General features: G+C 38.4%; 1 protein-coding gene and 1 long non-coding RNA gene across 16 annotated transcripts; one reads left to right on the top strand and one right to left on the bottom strand.

Moving 5' to 3' along the window:
* Positions 1-237: 237 nt before the first annotated feature.
* Positions 238-656, bottom strand: LOC120953609 (uncharacterized). The gene is made up of 2 exons (XR_005751387.2): positions 565-656; positions 238-487 (listed from the first exon to the last, which is right to left on the bottom strand). It is a non-coding gene; the product is annotated as an uncharacterized LOC120953609 (long non-coding RNA).
* Positions 389-21,755, top strand: LOC120953606 (RNA polymerase II elongation factor Ell). 15 transcript variants are annotated; one of them, XM_040373727.2, is made up of 13 exons: positions 638-774; positions 2,801-3,054; positions 3,192-4,953; positions 13,710-13,984; positions 15,298-15,828; positions 15,909-15,979; positions 16,050-16,206; positions 16,286-16,498; positions 17,307-17,447; positions 18,303-18,491; positions 18,925-19,099; positions 19,163-19,236; positions 19,342-21,755. In XM_040373727.2, the coding sequence occupies exons 3-13, from the start codon at positions 4,822-4,824 to the stop codon at positions 19,442-19,444; spliced, it is 2,061 nt and encodes a 686-aa protein (XP_040229661.1). In that variant the 5' UTR covers positions 638-774; positions 2,801-3,054; positions 3,192-4,821; the 3' UTR covers positions 19,445-21,755. The 15 variants fall into 15 exon arrangements, with proteins under 15 accessions (XP_040229664.1, XP_040229655.1, XP_040229663.1 ...); XM_040373722.2 differs by having other exon boundaries at positions 3,162-4,953; XM_040373730.2 differs by lacking the exons at positions 638-774; positions 2,801-3,054 and adding an exon at positions 389-497.
* The last annotated feature ends 1,104 nt before the right edge of the window (positions 21,756-22,859 follow it).

The following is a 22,859-nucleotide window of genomic DNA, read 5'->3' as shown; positions in this document are numbered from 1 at the left end:
AATAAACTTGTCAATTTTGACAGACATTTCGATACACGCACACACAGTAGAGTTTGTTGTGACGGGTATGCAGAAACAGATGGATACAAAAAAACACACCATAGCAATTGTGCATGGCATCGTCCGCCGTTCGTGTACAACCGTGAGTACTATCTAATATCCATTGTAATAAAAAAGCCTTTTATTAAGTCTTTTTTATTTTTTTAATTGAACGATTCAAATGTACATATGTTAGACATCATGTTTTATTGATGACATTTTACGTTTGAGGGCATGTGTAACTTTTTGTGCGCTGTACTGTGCACAAAGTGACAAGGTGTCAAAAGGTTTATTTTAAAAGCGTTTTTAGGATGTTTTAGATACCTCAAGACATATTGTAATCTCTCTGAAGCTAACTACAAAAAGTGCTAACATCGCTGCTGGAACTCGTGGAAAGCCAAAGGCGTGTGGTGTGGAAGAACAAATGTTCTGAAACACACAGTGCGCGCTACGGAAAGGTACGTGGAAAGGTGGGAAGGAGTGAATGTAGGAGATTTTGGACGTCAGTGGCAGGATCGCTCTCACCTTTTCGACGAGTCGTTGCTTCGCCGTCGTCGTCGTCGTCGTCGTCGTCGTCACCAGAAAGCGAGAAAGTGTGTGTGGCCTCATTGTGTGTAGCGGGTAGATTCGAGTGCGCGAAAGCAGTGAACCAGAAGAGTGTGAAAATCCATTACAAAACCTTATCAGGAAGGGTTTTGTGCATAATTCCTCGTCACCAATTTTCCCCAGCCAATAGTGAGTTTGCAGTGCGAATTTCAAGCACTCTCCGTGGTAATGGAGAATGTAATGCGGACCGACAGTAGTAATTTGTAGCGGGCCCGTGAGCGACGGCTAATGGATAAGATTAACATATCCTTCAACAGGCTGTTGGCTGCAGTGTAGGTTAGCAAATAGACAAAGAGTGGGTAGCATAAGTAGATCACACGTTTCACAGCTGGGTAGAAATGGTATATAGAATAGGTGCAGCGGCATACGGCTAAACTATTCTCGTTCCGCTGTCATTGGCCCTTGGATTGCAGCAATTTTTGGCAATCTGCTGGCGAAGGGGAATGCCACGAGCCAGTGTGATGTAAGAGGGAGCGAGAAGCAGCGAGCCAGACAAAGTGATCACGATGAGTAACGTTGCAGGCCCACGAAATGGGAAGGGAAGCAGGGGAAGCATGTACGCAGGGGTAGGGGTAGGGCTACCGTGGCAGACTCAGATCAGACTCATTACGAATTATTGAAAAGTGAGGAAATCCAGCAGGTACGGTATCGTGCCTTGAATCGTCTCAGTCAATCTAGTGTCCCTTGGTCTCCACATCTGGTAGATCAGGCGAGAGGTTTTTTTTTCTTTCTTCCTTCGCCTGCTTGTCTAATGTCGTGTGCGTGCGTGTCCAAGTCTCTCTCTCCTATCGCCCCGTAGTGGTCGGTGTGTCGTTTCGGTCGGTTGGTGTGTTTAGTTCGTTTGGATCGGTGTTTTTTCATCGTGCATTCGAACGTATGCGCAAATATGCGAGCTCAACATGTGTGCAAGATCGCCTCTGTATTTGTGAACAACAGCACGGTACACCATCCAATCAGTGTGACCTGCAGGTTACATTAGTTTTTTTCTTGTTGCCTTTTCGTGTGTGGTGTCGATTTTATTCTTGCTAGGCCAGCCGGACACAAAGATAGAAGGAAAGATAAAAAAGGTAATTCTATTTCACCCATATGGATAGAAAGAGGTTTGCCAGCGGTGTACGTTCAATGTGGCGGATGAGCACACACAATCACCTAGGATGTATGCGTGGACAAGAGCTGACCCCTAATACACATGGCAGTGCTACTTTTTCGGCTCAAGGCTGGATCAGAAAAGAAAGAGCTGGCTTTCAAACGATCAAACATCGTTGAAAAAGTAAAAGAAGCGTTTAAAGTCTCCCCTGTCCCAGTGTGTGCACTTTGTGATGTGAGCCAAGGAGCTGTGTGGCAGATGCGTACCCCTTCGTGTGTGCGCCAGTGCTTGATGATTATGCGACGCAATGTTTCTTTGCACTACAGTGGTTGGTCCTTCTTCTATCAACAATAAGAAAGAGGGAATATATTGACAAAAATTTCAACGGAGAACGTTGCTCCCTAGCACACTTCCTTTGCTAACATACAATAGGTAAATGTGACACGGTATTTTTTTTTAAATACCGCGCTACCGTTGAATGTGCTTCACGGCCTTTTTTTTCTTTAAAATCTAATAGCCTAGCAAAATGTAAAATATAATCGCAGAAGAATATATGAGCTACAGTATGGCCGGCATTCTTCATCATTTGCTGTAGAGTGGGTCAAGGTGAGATAGTTTTTGCGCATAGAATGGAATAGTTGCCACGATGCCATTGAAAAGGTTTTTTGCTCATTCAAGTTTACACGCGCACGATAGATTGGGAATCGGAATTGAAATAATGGTTTTGTGATGGATTTCTACCACTTCTTTTTTTTACTGCTACTGAGTCTCAGTTTTAATGTTCCATATGTAATCGTAATTACTCGAACGTATGAAATCGGTGTCGTCCGTTTTACATTCGTACTCTTTATACACAATGTTATGCTGCTTGTTATTGTTGGCCTTAGCAAAGCGTAGCGGCTCCCAGTTGTAAAATCAAATCAAAAGAGGATGGAAAATTGAACAATAACAATAGCATAACCCAAACCCGCCACAGTTCTTCGATACTTGTACTGAAACGTGTTTACGCTCGTTTTTGTCAACGTATCGCAGCCCTGCTAATGGAAAACCCTTTCCATTTTGTAACAGAAACATCGAGCAGGCGGTGGAGTGCATATCGGCCCTGCTGAAAAAATTGCATGTACATAGAGACACGAGCCAATTGCAATTGCAACATATTGAACCGCGCCGAGACAGTTGAATTGCGACCAAAGTCAGCGAGAGAAAGTGATCAAATGTTTTAAGAGAAAATATCCTCTCATAAGAATCCAACCAGTCGTCCATAGCTGCATCAGTCTACTATTGCGAAACATTTACTGTGGAGCACAACACTAAAGGCAACAGTAAGAACTGCCTATCTCTCTCTACCCTCCCCCCATTCCCCATCCCCCCCCCCACCTCCTCACTATCCTCTCTCTATTACCTTAACGGGATTGATCACAGGAGGCAGTGGTGGCGTGTGTTGTCTTGTGTTTCGTAGGAAGGAGGAAAACCGGATTCATAGTGCATTCAGTGTAGTGGATTGGTTTGCTCGAGACCGCACTCTCGAGGCTGACAGTGGTTTTGAATGTGCGTCTTTGCTGGCGAAGAAGTGTAGTGGTTTGTGCGGCCTCGGAACTAAAGGCGCAGATAATAGAACTGATATAAAGTGTGTGGCATATTTTGGCACCGCGAAGTATATTTAGTCGTCCATCGTGTGAAACGCAGAAAAGAAATATTTACACGCGAAAAAGATTCCGTTTGTGTCCGTTAGGCTAAGATCTTGGTGTGTTGCCTTTTACCGTGCAGCTTTCGTATTACGCGGCGCGAGAGAGGGAGCGAAAGAGCGAGCGAAGGAGTAGGTGCGCGCACGCGCTTTGATACACAAGTGTGTGCGTATGTGTGCGCGCTGCGCGTGCTGTTCGTGGGGTTGTGTGCGTACGGTACGTGTGCGTGCGTGCACACACGAGAGCGGTGTGCTTTTTGCGTGCTCTCCGGTCGACCCCGTGCGCGAGTGAGCGAGAGCAGCTGGGCTGCACACTGCCGAGAGTGTTGGAGCGCGAGCGAGAGAGCGCTAAAGAGTTGAACGAAAAGATAAAAAGAAGAAATATTTCATTGAAAATTTAACGTGGCAAAATCGGTGGAACCTCCAACGGCAAAGAGTGCTGTGTGTTGCTGCTTCGAGCAGAAAGTGAACGACGGGGGAAGTAATATAGAGCCACCGAACCACTGCACACACTGTAGTGCTGCTGTGCGCGCGCGTGTGTGTGTGCGTGTGTGTGTGTGTGTAGAGCAAAGGGTGGCTCACCAAAATATATCGAAATAACGACGAAATACGGGTGCAATATTGCGAATTCCTGTAGTATTGCACACAGTGTAGGTGTATGTGGCATTGCGGTCGTCAAACGTGTCAAAAGCTAAGAAAGTGAAAAGAAGTGTCCAGTGATCAGTAGCAAGATCAGCAACGGCGCATATCGCAGTGGCTAGAATTAGTGAACTGGTGTGCTGTCACGTAGCCCGTAGCTGCTGCCTTCGCGACGATTCCACTACAGAAGCAAATTGGCAGCAAAGTAACAACACCGTGTGCGGTTTCGTGTGTAGTTGTGAGCGGCTACTACTATTGTTGTTGGTTGGTACTGTGGAAGCTGAAGGTTTGGCCGACCGACATAAACGGTGGTTGTTTTGCAACAACAACAACAACAACAACAACATCAACAGTACACGCAGTAGCAGCAGCAGCAGTAGCAACAGCAGTAACAACAACACAACCAACAACAAGAACAACAACGACAACGGTTGCTGCTACCTTGCATTGCTCACTCTATATATATATAATATATACACACACGCATACATTTACAAAATATACAGTCGCCGTTCTCTTTCGACCGTCCCTTGTCTTGTCTGTATGCTGCCCTGGCGCAAGGTTGCTGAGCGGTAGTGCAACCATTGTTTTCCTCTGCAGCATTGGCTGCAAGACGCAGAAAAGGCACCGTCTGCTGCCACGAGCGAGCACCTAGTCGTCGCTCTTCCTAATTCTTCACGCACACCTGTGCCCAGTGCCATTACGACCACCACCATTGGTTCCATCTGGTTATCAGTTGGACAGAGTGCAGCACCCCGTTGCCAAGATGGCTGCTTTGTGTGCTGGAAGCTATGGATTGTCACAGCAAGGCAGCCTGAACGATGAGAACAAGGAGTTGATTTTCGTCAAGCTGACCGACTCGGCTCTGCGAGCCATTGAAGAGTTTCAACGCACGCAGGTTAGTAGTAAAATGCCGGTTGTAAATCGTTAGTTACAGTACTTCTAAGCAAAAGCACGTCCATCTGTTGCACCACACTTGGGATGCTGTATGCGGGGATTGCTTGGGAAATGCATTTCCTAGAGCGTGAGCAGGTCGCACGTGGCAGATAAATAAAACATATCGAAACATAATTGAATCTCTTCTGTCTGCACGTGTCGTTAAGTTTGACTACCTACAAAACTGCAATTTTATATTGCTTCATGTCCGTCTTTTAATGTTTCTGTCTGCATCATAAAAAGTTTATTTGATATACCACGGGGAAGGCAAAGTAAAGACAGACAGCACATTTGCCAAGAATAAGGATTTAAATCTATCATTTTACAATGTGTAATAGCTTTGCAGCATACTGTGAATTAAAATGTGGAGATAATTCTCCTACGCTAATACGTTACGCGTTACGACAAACATTCATGCGAAAAGTTATCAACGATCTTGTTTCGGCATTTTGACATTTTCAAGTCAGTGTCGTCGTTAGTTAGCTGGGATCTTTATACTAGACAAGCGCTCTAGAAGCTGTTGTTTTAGTTTGCTTGTACCGACTAGTTCTTACCTTCACGACATAGCCCTCAAAGAAATACATTCAAAGCTTTCATGTAGAACTAGCAGTTGTATTTGTTAAGCTTTGTGGCTTTCAACCCTTGAATGTGAAGCGATTTTTTATAGAAAAATTACGCCACATTTGAAGGTTTTACTAGACATTGTTGATTTTAAACAAGCCAAGTTAACTAAATAGAAAAGATGGAAACGACACATGATACAGTTAGCGTCGAAATTATGATTCTCAGTATTATAACGCACACGCATATACACACATAGTGAAAACCACATTTTGTTGAACATTATTGAGCACTTTCAATCATTAATACAACGTTGTAACAGTGCGGTAACTTTTAGCGGTAAGCATCGATACACCCTTGAGCACCTGAAGGGTTTGATGTAGGACGGAGAGGTGGCACTCTAATGTAGTTTTGACATTCACCGCTGACCGAACCATCGGAATCTGACGGATTGTGAGGAAAATGAAAGTATTCGAACCAAGGCAAAATGTGTGCACTGAAATCCGTTTGGGGTGGGTTCGATTGAATACACGACTTTGCGGCGCACAGGTTCCGGGTTACTTTTTTTACTGGGTGCGGTACTACCGTACTGCCCTTGGGGTGATAGTATGCATTATGAAAAGCACGCTGCTCATAGAGTTGCGTAATTAAACTTTATTTTACACACTCCCCTATACTGCAACTAACTGTCGACGATGAAATTGTCAAATTGGAAACGTATAACAATGCAATAAGTCTGGCGACTTGGGCTTTGTAAAATTAGACGAAAATTTTGAAATAAGAAAGAGTTTTATTCGCCTGCTTCGAGTAATATTACAACTAGATTCGAGTTACATTATTGTTCGTTCGATTGTCTTAATTGTACGAATTTATCAGCACATCTTTTAAACTGATGTTTGGAACTCGATGAAAGGAAAGTTGTTGCCACCTTAAACAAGCATGTTGAAAGATGATTTGATTGAGGTTTGCTCCTTCTGCTGGGTCGATGGTGGTGGCCTAAATATTTGACACCGTTAGACAGTTGCTGCTTCGTTTCTTTCGATGGCCAGACGCACACAAAACGAGTTCATTGTAGCTCATACATACTGACGTGTAGCGGGTAAATGTATCGTACTCTCTGGCATTGGACGTCATGGCGCGATACGCTGGTAATGTCTGAGGTGTAGTAGTAGTGGTAGTGTAACCGGTGTCGGTGCAGACTAACACACGAGATACAACCTGGCAAGGACCACTTCGTCATTATCTTCATCATCATAATTGTCACCTTCATCGTTGCATACGATGGGGTGGTGAGATCAAAAAATGTTCTCGCACCAACGCGTAACCAACATCGAATGTATTGTTTTTCGGGTGCAATACCGAAAGTACCTACATTTTCCTTGCGATATTCATTGAATTGTTTTCGGAGCGATTCAAATGTGGGGCAGTTAACAGTCTTACTAAATGTAGATCTCGCCTAACATCGCTAAACTGTGCTATTGGTATGATTGATATGTATCATTGATTCTTTGATAATATGTCAAGATTAAAACTATTATCCTTTTCCTAAAATATTGTATTGGTCGGGGACAGATTGGTTTTTTTTTTATTTAGGAGGAACGGTACAAATAGGTCGTATTGTCTAATAATAGGCGCCACAATCCATATTGGGTGGGAGACATTTCATTCTATGATCCATGGAAGGGCACCTTATCCAATGGGTACTCAGACGATTCGGACATAAATTATTATATTGAACGTAAGTTTAATATATTGAATGATTGAATAATACCGTAGGTCGTCATGATCGTTTTTACTTAAAAACATTGTCTCTCTTCTCTTATTTCCTTTAAAACAAACTTTACACAATGGGAACTATATACGTAAACTATGAAAAAGCAGTCGAGAAAAAGGAATTACTTATATGTGGAGGAGAAAAAGAATACGGCATGATAATCGTAGACATCGGAAGCTAACGCAAGGGGGTTTTTTGCCCAAGATTGAGCGAATTACATATTAAAAATAATTATATATGTATGTATATTTATATATAGCTTACGGATATTATACAAACATATGAATATCAACCGAAAATTTACAATATTGTAGAACTATTGTAAACTGCACTAAACTGCACTAGCTATGCGTTGAGTTACTGATCGCTGGCACATTGCTTACAACTGTCTAGGTAAAAGCAGTGCTGTGTTTAAAGGATTTTTTTCGCGTGGAGGTCACAATGATGTTGATTGAGGGACATCTACATGGGCAACAGACGTTGTCAAAAGAGGGTAATTCGTAGGGCTCGAGCGTTTGCATATTCAGAGTGTGTGTGTGTGTGTGTGCGTAGCGTACAGAAGCAGATACGTGTATGAGTTATCAGCTGTGGGAGTTCTACATACTCGTATGAAACCTAAGAAACTATTTGCTGAAGGTACCACCCAGCGTTCATCCGCCTTATTTGAAGTGAGATGGTGTAGTACGTGTTTGTTTCTACATTATATGCAAAACTTCGACATTTGAGGATGTTCCTCTTTTTTGTTTTTTAAAAATGATTTCCGAATTTAGAAGCCATGAGGCGATTTATGCCAGACGTTATCTGTGTATTGTGACTTGATGTCGGAGTAAAAGAACTACATTTGGTCAATAGAATAATACAAATCCACTTTATTCCAAAGAATACAAAGAAGATTTATTTTAGCTTTATTTAATTAAGTTGCAGCACTATAAGATTAAATCAACTATACTGCAGCTGCTAGGCACAAAATTAATAATTTTACTTATTTTGATCCAATAGTGATCATGTTGTTGATCATTGAAGTACTCGTCATGATAATGCTCTAAATGGTGTCATTTAATTTACACCATTTTACCTTCACGGTCGTTAGGAAAAGATGGTACATCCGGTATATTCAATAATATATACGTCGAAACTTGATGATACTGCAAAAGTAAATTTCCTCTAAAAATATATAATGAAAATAGATTGGAGACAAATTATAATTTAGAGATAAGATATTTCGTACAGTTTTCTTCTTGTATGATCAACTTGAATAAGTGTGAGCATTACTGTTCATAGTGTAACAGAAGCGTCTGGTGGTCAGGTATGGATGAATAGAAATCGAGACGATGGACTATTTCTGCATCGCAACAATAGCCACAATCCGTTTGCGTAACACGTAAACCACGTTCAACCGCCGAACAGCATAAAGCATAAGCTTGTTTGGCCGAATGGAAACTTGAAGTCTACCTTCGTTGGTATCGGTTTCGATCGAACGGGTTTTTGAATAACGGCAAGAGGAACAAGCCCGATGTTATAGAGAGACAGGGAAACACTATACGGCGATGAGTGGGAACATTTCACATTGCAAAGCTATTACACTGCTCTGCCGATGAGTTGTCGAAGGGGCGGAAAATGTGGCCAGAGAGCTGTAGCACACAATAGGTTATGCTGGTATAGCATTTGGTGCATTTGATGCGGCGGTGGCGCTTACGTTATGCTTCATTTGCTGCAGCGTCTCATGACGTAAGGTGGCGATTGTGATGAACTCTTCTGTTTTCATACTAAACCAAACAAAAATCATGTATAGAAAATGAATTATTTTTTTAGGATTATGTTGTCGATATTTAAAACAAAACACCCTTTTTGGATTGAAAACGAATACAATTTTCCTTAGCGATAGCTGAGTAACGTAAATGTAGAACGGCATTCGTCTGAATCGAGGAATATAGAGCGGATTGTATGCAACAGGAAGATAAATGCTTAAGAAATGCATCCAACTAGATTAATATTCGCTGAAGCATATGCTTGTTCTGGAGGTGCAACAATGCAATGGGACAATAATCGAATGATTTATTTGGTGATATTGCAGGACCGTAACCAAAAAGTTTGTTTTTGAACCGAATCCTCCGTTGAATCCAGACGAGTGCGATATTACTCATTCGCAATGATAGCGAACTGAGAAGAATAATTCGTGAACTGGAAACAGCAACAAGTCGGTTTCTCGCAGGACTCTCGTCATGCGTCACAGTGCGCCATAATCACGTAAACGTGGAGCACAAACGTGTGAGCAATCATGACGTATTCTCATGAAGAAGCCATGTGCTGCCGGGGTAAAGGTTTATTACGTATTACGAACGTTGTCTCTTAGGGCACCGTCACTAGTGTGGAGCATCGCCTGGAGACTGCATTGCACTCAAGCGAACGCGAAGTATCTCTGGATATATCTATCTGAGAATGTAGTAGAGAGAAATGAAAGTGATGATTTTTAAGAGAGGAAGATAAAATTGAAGAGAAAAATAGAAAGAGATGTAGACTGGTGGGGAGATGTTTTTGCAGTTTGGTGTATCTTTGGACGTATGAAGTGACATTTTTATTTGTATAACTTATATTCCTCTATAATGAAGGTTATTTTGTTGCATCAAATGCCCACTAATGTATGTGTACTCCTAAACCTTACCTAAAATAAGATGATTTTGGAGATGTCTAGTGTCACCTTGCGAATTGAAAAGCCTGCATCATTGGTACTTTCTCCGCTATGGGAGAGAGTGTTTCGTTAGTAGTTTGGCCAACCTGACTTTCCAATGCGCTTTAAATAGCTAATTTCATGTATGACGCAACTACTTACATTCGAATTGATAGCTCCGTGAAACATACATTTGTACGCAGATGCATTTTTGCAATAATTGTATTCATTTTCAGGGGCTGCCAGTTAATAAATTCGATGAAAAAAAAAACGATGTTTCTATTGAAATTTTTGTGATAATGCTCAATTACAGGGTTTTCGAGGACTATATAGTTCAGCAAGTTGTAGTTTTGTTCAGGCATATAATAGACTCTTTCAGCGTGATATAGAATTGTTCGAAAGTAGGCGTTGATAAGTTCAGCGATTCTGTAGTGTTGTCAATTGTGTTGTTTACACCCTGTGCCGCAGCGTTAAATTTTTTAATCTTAAATGTCCTAAAAGTAGCTAATAATCATTCCCCAAGCGGTTTAATACATAAGCTAGTTGACACATGCATATTTTTGGAAATCCGTTTGTTTACCTTTTGATGAGAATGTTCCAAGCTGCAGCCCAAGGGATACGAAAGTGGCAGCACCGAACATGTCAACGCCTACTTCCGAATAATGAAGTAGTCTGATGCTAGATTTTTTCTGTTTAGATGGCAATAGGCAATGGGAGCTTTCGGTAATTACCCTACACTACTCTTATAACACAAAGAAATATATGTGTGTAATAAAAAATGTAAAAATGTAAACATGATACAATTGCTTTCAGAGGTGGCACAGAAGAGGGGTGAAAGTTCTGTGTTAGATTTAAGCCGTTCTATCATTGATAAGTATCCAATTTCTCCAATAAGTAGTGTGGTAGTAGTATCTTATAGCTCTTAGTAAAGACCGTCTACAATAGGCCCCACCTGAACTAGGCGTTTATTGGTTTGAGCTCTTTTTTCCGGATACTCTATTTTGCTACTAGAAGCACCGGCCGTTTGTAGATAGTAATAAAATTTTTGCCGCAAATATTTAGCTGTCAGTAGTGAGTACCAAGTATTTCATCCGTTTAATACAGCTTTTGGGCAACTCAGGCTTAGTGCAGATTTGTCTGTTTATTATTTAAAACAACAACAAATTTACTGTCATATGGTTTGTTTATACTTCATTTCACTTCAGTAGGACCATTACCGCAGGCGAAATATTTGTGAACAGTGTGGAACGTAAATATACTGTAACGTAAATATAGGATGCGCGAATCCTTATCTTGGGACATTACAAACGTGAAACAATTTAGTTGATTATGATATTTTATAAACTTTCTCCTTTTACCTAGGTGTTGATCATTTGAATGAAATTTCATTACTTATGACCAAACACTGTTTTGTTGCATTTAGTCATATTTGTCCAATCTTTCTTTCATCTCATATGTTTGATTGTAAAATGCGGGCGAATTTTCAATGGCAACTAAAAAGCATGCGTTATTGAATTAAACCCTCGATAAGTTGATCTGATGATAGCAAATAGGCGGTAGACAGAACTGTGTGTTCTCCATAGTACAGTGTTGTAACGGAAGCAAGAACTCGATACGGATTGCTGCTATTACTGCAAATGGGGCAAAACCTATATCTGCGTACGTTGTTTTCGTGCCGATCATATTTTTATATGCACCATCAATGGTATCGTTAGTTGCTTGCTTACTTGCCTGCTTGCGGTTATCGGTCAATTATGTACTGTTGTAGTGTGTTGTGTTATGGATTTCAGATTGAAGCGCCCGTCGTGTCGATAAGCTAGAAGCGTTTTGTGTATTTAACAATAACATCGGTATGATAACGGGTTGGTTATCAGTGGAGCAGAAAGTGTGCTTTTGGGTCCATGAGTCGTTTGTTGTCAATTGTATGAATTTAAAAACTTCGTCTAAACAACAGCTGTGAACAGTGTGTGTTATACCTTTTAGAAAATACCTTCTTACTCTTTATGTATTATTTGCCTTGTTTATTAGTTTCACCGGGTATTTAATCAGTAGAATAATGAGCACCTACGTTCCAACTGCATTTTTATATGAGTTTTGTATTAATAAACCTAATCTAATCTGATAATTGTGACCTTAAAAAAAAATCCATTCTGATACTACTATTTTTAATAACAGCTAATATCCGGCTTTGTTGAACTCTTTTAATGTTCTTTCTATATAGCATTTGCATTACTTTCTCCCATCAAAAATGCCTTTAAACAATTGATTCTTTTCTCTCCGCTAAGAAGGCGTCAATTCTTTATAAATAGTAAAGCAATCAGTTTTATATGTTGTGTTTAATAATTGCACAATACTTACAAACAACCGATCTCAAGCACAGAAACAATTGATCACATGCTGCAATGCACATCGATTTTAATTTCATAAAATGTCAATTTATGATTTTGCAATTGCGTAATCAACACTATAACATTTCTACAATTTTCTTATTATATGTTGTCGCTATTTATTTTAGCAATTTAACGATATTAAGCTTGAATTCACACCTGCCTATAGAATGGTTGTGCAGTGATAATTTTATTGTTTATGTTTGCTGTATTTTAAGTAAAGGTATAGATAAATGGCTAGAAAGCAAAAAAAAAACTTTTTTGTCTTAATATGTTACATAGCAATAATGACCATCAAGTAATAACAAGTTTTAATTATGACGCTACTGCGTACACAACCTAACCTTCAAATGAAAATTCAAAGACACACTGTTTTGATTAAAGGTTGTTGATGTTTGTTGTTTTCTTTATTTATTTTTTTACTGGCCTGGAGTGTTCATGCAATCATAACCGTGCGCTGCAACGTGCTATGCGCGTATGTTACTGATACTTATGTTACTGGTAGCATGACTAACTTAATAAACAGCTACTCTAGAGCGCCTTGTTGTGCATTTATTATATTCAATTAAACTAGTGGTAGAATTCGACAGAACAATATTGTGCAGGGACGGTCCCGTGGTACAGTCGTCATTGGTTCAAGCCTAGAATGGACCGTCCTCCCGTAGCAAAGACTTAACTATCCGGCTGCGTGGTATTGAATAAGTCTCGAAAACCTATATAGGCTGGCATGTCCGCGTAAGTCGTTACGCCAAATAGAAGAATTTTGAGCAGACTTGGTAATTTTTAGCATATTACTCACTAACTATTTCATGCAGATTTTATTATACTATTTGAAGATCATGCTATACTAGAGGTTTTTAACTTTTTGCCGACATCTTTTCATCTTTTCATACGACAAAACATTCGAAAACAATATTTATTGTGATGGGATTATGTTTTCGGGCCGTTCTGGTGCTACAGTCGTCAACTCGTGCGACTTAAGAACATGCCCGTCATGGGTTCAAGCCCCGAATAGATCGTGCCCGCATACGTAGGACTAACAATCATGCTATGGTAACAATAAGTCACGGAAAGCCAAGCTCACTACACTAGTGGGTACAGGCAGGCCTTGACCGACAACGGTTGTTGTGCCAAAGAAGAACAAGATTATACTTTTAAAAGAATTAAAAAAAATGGAAAAGTATCAGAAAGAGCTATATGGATCTGGCTATTATTTTATATCCTTATACAAAAATATTAGCGTTGGTTTCCCATATTCACCATAGAAATAAATGTCTTTTAACATTAATGTATGTATGTGTGTTTGTTTTTTTTCCTTTCAATTACAGGCAAAATTAGGTACTTCCCACAATCCATCGATACAGTTTCTTCAGAATGGCCAAGGCTTTCTATCGTTCCCTTCCGGAGGCAACAATGTACAGAAGTTTAACTTCTCCATTACCGACATTGACACTGGTTCGATCGAATGCATTCAGCAGGCCCAGGGCCAGCTACAAAATATGGGCCATATTCCACACAAAATGCGGATACACGCAAACGATGATGTTTACGAAACCACGAGGCACAGGCTTGCCGCCGCAGAAGAAAATCAAAAGAACAAGTGGTACGTTAAATTTAGTTTTCTTTTAAATATTAAATTAAATCTCGGCATAAATGCAAATACTGCCCACGTTCTCTAACGCATAAATGTAGTTAATTTTGTTTTTATAACCTTACAACCGAGGCAGATGGTTTTTATGCTCAAAGAAGAGTGTGGATTTTGTTTTGTTTAAATGTTTTATTTTCTTTTTTATCGGCATCATCCATGTGTCTCCGAACCATGGCCTGCGAGTCGCATGTGGCTCTCGAAAGCCTATAATGCGTTCTACAACGAGTTTGCAAAGATTAAGTTAAATAGTTCATTGTGTAGATTCCTTTAATTGAAGTTTCAATTTTGGCTTTCCAAAAACGGGAATAAAAAGCATCAGTCATATAAAGCTGTAGAAATTTAATATAAGCAGTTAGTATTTTATTATCAAAACATAATTTAAACTTTAACCCATTAGCTAAAGGTAACGTCAAGATGGCCCGCAATAACGTTATTTGCTAAGCAATGTGGCCTGTGAACAGAAATGTTGGAGACCCTTGGTTTAGATTTTCAGAAAACCATTTTTTGGATTCTTTTTCCTCTTAGTCGCCAAGGTCATTGACGATCTGTGACTAGTTGATTCGGGCATAGCAGAACAGTCTTAGTCTGGTGTATATGGGAAACCCATACTAGATTTGCACATCGTGGTATGTTATATCGCCCTGCGTGCAGTTAGTAGAGTTTTACTAAAAAACATATTCGTTACAACCGCCAACTCTTGTTACTTATATTTTAACAATTGCAAATACAATTGTGAATAAACTTAGGTTTATGGCATATTTCCTGCGTGATCCTGTTCCTTGCTAAAGGTAATGAAAACTTAAGTTCTGTTGCACAACAACGATAGTAACCTTTGTTATTTTTTACTAATACTTGTTCACTTACAAAAATTATACCGTTGTCTCTCTTCTTCTCGTATGGGATATACATGACAATAAACCTATCTAACATCACGCGGTTGTCCTTCAGGTGTAGTGAACACGCAAAAGCTTGGGCGATGGGAAAGCAGAGTAAGAAATAAAAATCGCCGAAGATTCTGAAAAGTAGGTCAATGGTAAATAGCGGCAGGTTTTGTTGAATATTGCTTACAAACAATTTGGTTCGGCACGATTTAAAACCCAACAAATATACTATTTCCAAAATGGTGCCTATTGTTAGGAAAAATCATGAATTAGAGAAACTATTGAATGTACTTTATGTGATATAATTTGTAATGAATTTCATGACAATTATTTGCATCTATAATATTTGATCAATAATGCATTATTATTCACTTATTATCGTTCCAGCACTAGGGAAATCAAACCTAATCAAACAGATATTGGGCGTAAAGTGAAGTTAAAAAACCCAGCCATCCGTAACATTCCTAGTAATAATACAGCAGTTGTAAACAAACGTGATTCTATCTATAGCAACAATTCTGTGAATAAGACATCCTCCGTAGCAGCAAGCCAGCTATCATCTAATAATAGTGTTAATAGTTATAACAACCTAGCAACATCACCAAAACTAGCTAAAACTAACGGTCTGCATCAGTCGTCCCAACAACAACTACAGTCTCAACAACAACTGCAACAGCAACCTCTGCAACAACAGCCACAATCGCAGCATCTGCTTCAACAAAACAATCATCAGTCACAACCACCAACTCAACTGCCTCCTGTGCAGGCGAAACCCGGATATCAGCATACCGTTCATGATCCGCCTAATTCGCAGCAGCAACACGTACCGAAGCTGTCTGAGAATGGAAACTCTCAGAGTAGGGTAGCGAATGGAAGGCCAAAGGCTGCGAATCCAGATTACATGAAATGCAACATAAAGTAAGTTATCAATAATCAATGAGACACAATTGGAGATGCAAAATGTATATGTTACTAATTATATTTGTTTCGAAACACAGAGAACGTCTTATTCATATGCTAGCATTGAAGCCATACAAACGGCCAGAGTTGGTTGTAAAACTGCAGCAAGGTATGTTTTGGGTTCCCTTGGAATAATTTTAGATCAAAATTCACATTTCTTGTTTTTTTTTTTACAAAAGATGGAGTCCGTAAGGAAGAGATGAAATGTACTCAGCAGATACTAAAAACCATATCCAGCACCCGAGACGGTGTTCTTATACTGCATCGGAACATATGGAATGAAGTACAGGATGATTGGCCGTTTTATTCTGAACAAGATCGACAAGCCGTAAAACGGTACGGCATAGTGTGAATTCGTGTAAATAGGTGTCGTAGAGTGGATATTAACGATAATGTTTGGTTGGTTCTTTTACAGGAGGAGGCCACAAAACTTGACGCCTCCTCTTAGCTCAGACGGTGGCTCATCAACTTCTGGTCAGAGTCCTTCTAGTACACATAACGGGAATAGTCCTCAATCGGGTAGCAAACGAGCTGTGCTTGCGGGCAGTGAAGAAGTTGGTTCTACTCCCACTGCCAAAAAGCAACGAATCAGTCATTACAAGAAAGAAACTACTTCGGATCATACGAGGTAAGTGAACGATGGTAACATTTTCGTTTCGAACGAAGACAACATCCCCATTTGCCATTACATCCTTATGTTCAAAAATGAATATTTGTTATTTACGGGATGCAATGTGTCTTATACATCTTTTCGGTTTAGGAAATTGTTAATTGTGTTCTATCATATCGTTATAAGCTTGTACAAGAGACCTTCGACATACGACCCACTTGAGTTACGGCGAGAAGACATATTTAGAATCTAGATAGTCGAAGTCAAAACAAGAGAATGAAGGCCTCCAAATACAGGGAAACAAACATAAGTTTGAATAAACATAGCAGTATAAAACCTTTCTCGTAAAACAGAAGAAGAAGTTAGGACGATTAGCTTTTACGACCATTTTAACAGTTTACATTTGTCATTTTGCTGAAATTGTTTTTTTTTTTAAATTTCTCACTGATAGTTGTAATGCAATCAATACATACTGGTTATTTTGTGTAGGTAAAATACAACTTGATTCGAGACCTTTTTTCCGTCCCAAATATAGTCGTATGTCGGGGGTCATCTGTATTTAATATGAAATGAAAAACTGAAGCTGTTGTTTAACAAATTATGAAAAATATATATGAGTTTTTTCTTCTCTTTTCCACTTCTACTTGGCATTAAAAACCAAATAAATGAATTTTATGTCTTCGTCTGCATCATCGTATCATCATTCTACTTCTGTCAACTATGACAATGTACTGAATCGAACGGTTGGGATTGTGTTTGAAATGCGGACCTATTTGTACCGGTTCACTATGTGTTATCTTCGATATGAATGGATTTATCTATGTAGTAGACGCGGTATAACAGATTCCAGAGACAGTAGCAATATGAATCCACGATCCAGGGAACAAGATGATCACAAAAATCATCACCACCACAACCACCACCAACATCATCATCATCATTCCATACGTTCGTCGCACTACTACGGGTAACTATTGGTCGTACAAAGAGATAGAGGGTACATGTCCTTGCTTCTCTGCGTGCATGTTATTGTGATGGTAACTTTAAAACCATCACTTTTTATCTTTGCTATACGTTGGACATTTTTATTTGTTGGTTTTTTTGTTTTGGTGGCCCTGTTAAAATATTATTTATGGTGGATCATTTTTACATCAGTGGTGCTTATTCAATTAATCATTATTGCGGTTATTCAATGTTGAACAGAAACGGATTTGTTTGTTTCATAAACTATGATGGTTTCGGGGCTTTTATTGACATCAACAGCAAAGGATTTATCAAATAATATTGAAGATGGTTTACAATCGACAATTAAAAAAAAGATGTAGCGAAATATTTTAAACCTGATTTCTATATTTCATGGTTCACAGCTTGAAATGAAGAATGTGGTGGGCAGTATAATTTTAGGCTTTTTGATATGGTGTTTTTTGAACCTAAGTTATCTAAACCCCTATCAAATTATATGGTTAGAATAAGCGCTTGTGCTATCTTCAAAAGAATGTTAATGTTATATATAGCTAATGTTAAAATTTAATATTAAGGAGCCAAATGTGCAGAAGCATATGGTCATTTGGAACGTTTGGTATTATTTTTACCCCATATTCCTTCATCATTCGTTTGATATTAATCTTGTATCTTGTCGATTTATTGGGTTTAATCTATTTAATCATTTAACATATTCTAGCCAAATCTAACCATATTATGGATATTGCAGTACAATATCATCGTTAGTAGTTGTTTCGACGTGACTTGGGCACTAAGATTGATTTGTGTGTGCTTTCGTTTCTTTTTTTCATTTTTTCTTTTAAAACCGGCTTGATCGTAGACCAAATCTAACGCCTAATGCCCAGGAATCAGAAGATGGTGTTAGTTTGAGCTACTCACTCGTATCGAACGATGTTGCGAAACGGATAGAATCGTCGGTGTGTGATGCAGAAGCTGAACGGGAGCCATTCGATACTGGCTATCTGGATGGTGCGCAGCAGATGAACGGCGGGGGAGAAGATGATTTTGTGTAAGGCTTTCAAGCATCCTATCAATTTCTAATAAAATCTTATAAGAGAGATCTCTGTTATGCCTTTCCAACACTTTACATCTTTGACCTTTAGCTGTATCTTTGTTGATTTATATGAATACTTGCTATCTTCTTTAAATAATTTACCCGTACTGTAAATATCCAATAATGTTTCACTGTGCTTAAGACCTTTTGCCAATGTACAGTAACTATAGTGTAGTTTCATAATTTCACTAACAAACTTAACTTAACAATCAATCATGTAGAATATTGGCACTAATATTGGGAGCAAGCGATTTTATGTAACCTGTACTGTGATAGAACTTAATTTCCTTAATTAAAATTCAATATACTAACTGCAAGAGCTGCATGACATGCAATATTGCCGTTCTTATTATGCAAAATTAATAATATATGGTTTGTATTTTTTTAGAAACCAATTTACAAGGATAACATCAGTTGAGCAACGGCGTAGATACAAGACTGAATTTGACAACGAATACAAGGAATACCGGCGGCTGCATGAAGTTTTGGAGAATGCTTCAAGAAAGTTTGCTCAGTACGAAGATGATCTGTCGCACGAACCGAAGGATACACAACGCTACAAGGTATTAAAGATTCATTTCAACACGATAGCAATTTATTTACCTAATAAGTGGGTCTCTTTACAGGAAATTCAATTGAAAATTCTGAAAGAATACGAAAGAAGTTTTAAAAACGTCAAATTTCAACAAGACAAAGAGCGGTATGTACAATATGTAGCAACATCATTTTTTTGTGTAACATAATTTGCACTTTTATTGAAATTGTTCAAAACATTATTGTATTAAATTGAAATTTCTACTTTCAGGTTTAACTATCTTCATAAAAAACTGTCTCATATCAAGCTACTTGTACGTGACTACGATACTTCGATAACTAACGGCTCGTGCAGGCCACAGGAGAATTACTGACGATTGTTGAAGCACATGAAGCGCTCGTATTTTGTATGTTGAAAAAGACAATATTTATTTTGATGGGATAAATCAATCAATCGCTTCGTAAGCAGACATTTTCGTACATGTTGCGGGAAAACTGTCAACATTGTGTTATTATCTCTTTGTTTTTGAACTTACATTGTAATTTTTAAAGAGTTTTTGGAACAAGCATTAGGACGGCGTATTGATTTGAGCACAGCTTCACACTGAGCGTATTACGAATGAAACTACGAGCCAAAATGTCGAAATCATCACGAGTTAACTAAGTTAGCATTTATGAATCATCGACATGTTTAACCGATGCAATTGGTTCAATTATCTTCTTACAATTTCCTCTTTTTTGATTCATTTTCTTAAAGTTTCTATTCAATAACGTAGCTGTCTGTTGAACAGTTTTAATACGATTTATTCTCAACTCTCTCGTTATACTTTTGCTTATTTGCTAAAAACGGCTGTAGTATACTTATGTTATGGGTTGTATGAATTATTAAGTTTATTGATAATTTCACAACCGATTCTCCTCCTCTATGAACTGTATTTAGAATGAGTGACACACATCCGATTATACTCATATGCCTCATTGTTGAGATTGAAATTTACTGTCTGGATTTTTAAATGTCAATGCGAATTGTTTTTGTGTGCAAATCCAATCACCTTGTACAGGATGTGTTTGTCATGCATTGTCTGAGAAAATAATGTCAAGTATGAACAATTTTGAACACTAAAAAGTGAAGCTATCAATTTCAGCGTTGAACGATCGTTTAAACATGTGTTTAAACATCTACAAACTTACAAAGGATCTTTAATGTTGAGGCAATGATATTGAATATGTTGAAGAGCATGACAGTAGATCTACAAGAGTTTATTTGATTGCATTGATCCCGCGCAAATCATTAGAAAGCTATATAGTTAATATGCTCGATTGAGGTTGATCCTGTAACAGTATATAGTTGCCCTCGTGCTACAGGTAAGGATTACAGTAATGTAACTTGTAATAAATTTCACGGTTGATTTAGAGAAAAGTAGCAAATTGTCTTAAATCTACTGCGCAGTCGCGTGTAATGGCTTGGGAATGAAAAAAGGTTATTTAGTTGACTAGTGTTCCTTTTTGTTTGTTCCGTTAGTTAATTGGTTAATCATTGTTTTATCTATAAGGTTATTAAAAAGTAGCGCAAAGGTTATGATAAATTGTCAGAAACGTGAAATACAAAAGAAACCGTTCGCCACCGCCCGTTACTGCAAGCACAGTTAAATTAGCAAATGTCCGTTGTGTTAAGTGACAAGTAAAAAAACAGTGAATGAAGGTTTGAGCTGATGGAAATGACATGCGTATCGGTAATACTTGTGATAGTGATATCAATGAGCAGTGTACCAAGAGCAGCGCTACTACACACGTTATTTGTAAGGAGCTTATTGTTTACGAAACAAGCAACAAAAACACACACATTGCCGCATATGTGCTCGCCATTTGTTCAACTTATTTCTAGTTTCTTCTTAACATGAGTTAATAAGTGGAATTGTAGCAAAGGGGCAGTAAGGAATTTCGTCGAAAGAAAACGAAAAGAGATATTAGTGCCACACTCTGTAATCGAGGAAAAAATATTACGCATTACAAGAACATCCATTGATGCAAAAGCATCGTATGAAGCTTGATTTGTAAACCAATTGAATTAAGTATCAAATTTAAATTACTGCAGGAGTTGCTAACGTTTTCCGGAAATGAGATTTTGAATTCATGAACCCAAATAATGCAACACGCTCCGATTGTCGGGAATGATTTGATCTTCATGTTTTTGAGCGTTGCAAAATCGATGGCATAAATGTGCCATGATTGCCTTGTCAGAATCAGGAAGAACCTAACAATCAAAATACGCTACCCAGTTCGTGTTAAGTAGCGTAAACTCGTATACCAAACAGGATAGAAAACATGTCCTTTTTTGTTTGAATTTCTTGGATTATAAATTGTCTAGCAATTCAATTCAAACACAAACTGACGACACTCTGGCCAATTCATCATAGATAATTAGATTATCTGCGCTTTGTTACCACAATTCTAATTAAATTATGTTTGGTATTTCACTTTTTTTGAAATTTGTGTTTTTTTTTTCAATGGCCCATGTTGGCGATGGCAAAACGATAGTAGTCGATGTGTTAACAGTAAGGTTTAGACAGAATTTGTTTCGATATACATAACCGCTGCTTCATAACTCAACCGTGCAATGTTGAAATAAACTAATGAATTGTACATTGTATGCAATGTTTTGCAGGTGGTATACATTTAATTGAATATTACTGTGTTTTGTTTTTGTGCAGTCCGTACAATCTTCTCAGTTTACTTGTTTCTTTTTGTTTTGTTTCAGCACTTTGGTTTCTACAGTCCATAAATAAATATATATTTTAATAAAGTTATGTTACTGGACATTATTGAACACTTCTTTAAAATTTTGGTGTTAGGAGGTAGGATAGGGTAGGTAGCATGTATTTTTAATTTGATTGTTTGTTTCGTTGTAGTGATTCTGCCATCTGGACCAACGGAACTTAAAAATTCCTGTTAAGTTATCATGTCGTTACTTTTGCTTATGTTTTTTTCTGTACCAGTCAGGTTTTTTTGTATGTCTGCTTTGTAATGGTCGAGTTGACATCAAGTAAAAGATTCACTAAAATTTTAACATCTGCATTACGCCAGCCACAGAGAATTTTAAATTAATGATAAACTGGGTTCGTACTTTAAGTAAACAAGGAACACAGCGCTACAATTTTACAGTAGGGAAAATAAGCTATGCAACGACTGAAAGATAAAAACAATGAATAGCTTATAAGCAATGGTTTGTTTTTTTTGAACACAAGGATGTGCTTACTATTGAACGAAAACGCAATCAAAACATAAAAGTAAACATTTCAATCGAAAGCAGCACACTCTAAGAGCAGAGAACAGTTGCGTGGGAATAGACTTGTAGCAAAAGATAATGCAATACAAAAATTGAAGTTAAATCACTCGAAATTAGTAGTGTAAAATTTGTTTCTTACGAAGCTAGCCAAGTGGTAGTTTCGCAACAATGTCTTAATTACAATGCATCCCGCTGGTGTGCATACATTGTGTTTATTTTAATGCGGTTGTAACAAATGGGTGACAAATTTCCCGAACAAGAGGAAACAGAGTACACAAAGTGCCAAGAATGCTTGATTCTTGTAGCAAGACATTCCCTCCTTTCTATTAGCTCCGTCAGCAGTACGCCGTTGCAGGGTTAAACAGTTAAACGCCATACTACAATATAACGTTGCAACGATATACTATATCTGAAATGCGCTGCGCAGATTCAAAAATTTAATGAACACAGTGTTAAAATAGCCAAGAAATGTAAGCGTCCACTTCAGTCTTCGTAAAAACCCT

This window comes from Anopheles coluzzii, chromosome 2 (genome assembly GCF_943734685.1).
Source record: "Anopheles coluzzii chromosome 2, AcolN3, whole genome shotgun sequence".
NCBI classification, from domain to species: domain Eukaryota; kingdom Metazoa; phylum Arthropoda; class Insecta; order Diptera; family Culicidae; genus Anopheles; species Anopheles coluzzii.
This window is presented reverse-complemented; position numbering and strand designations above follow the sequence as displayed.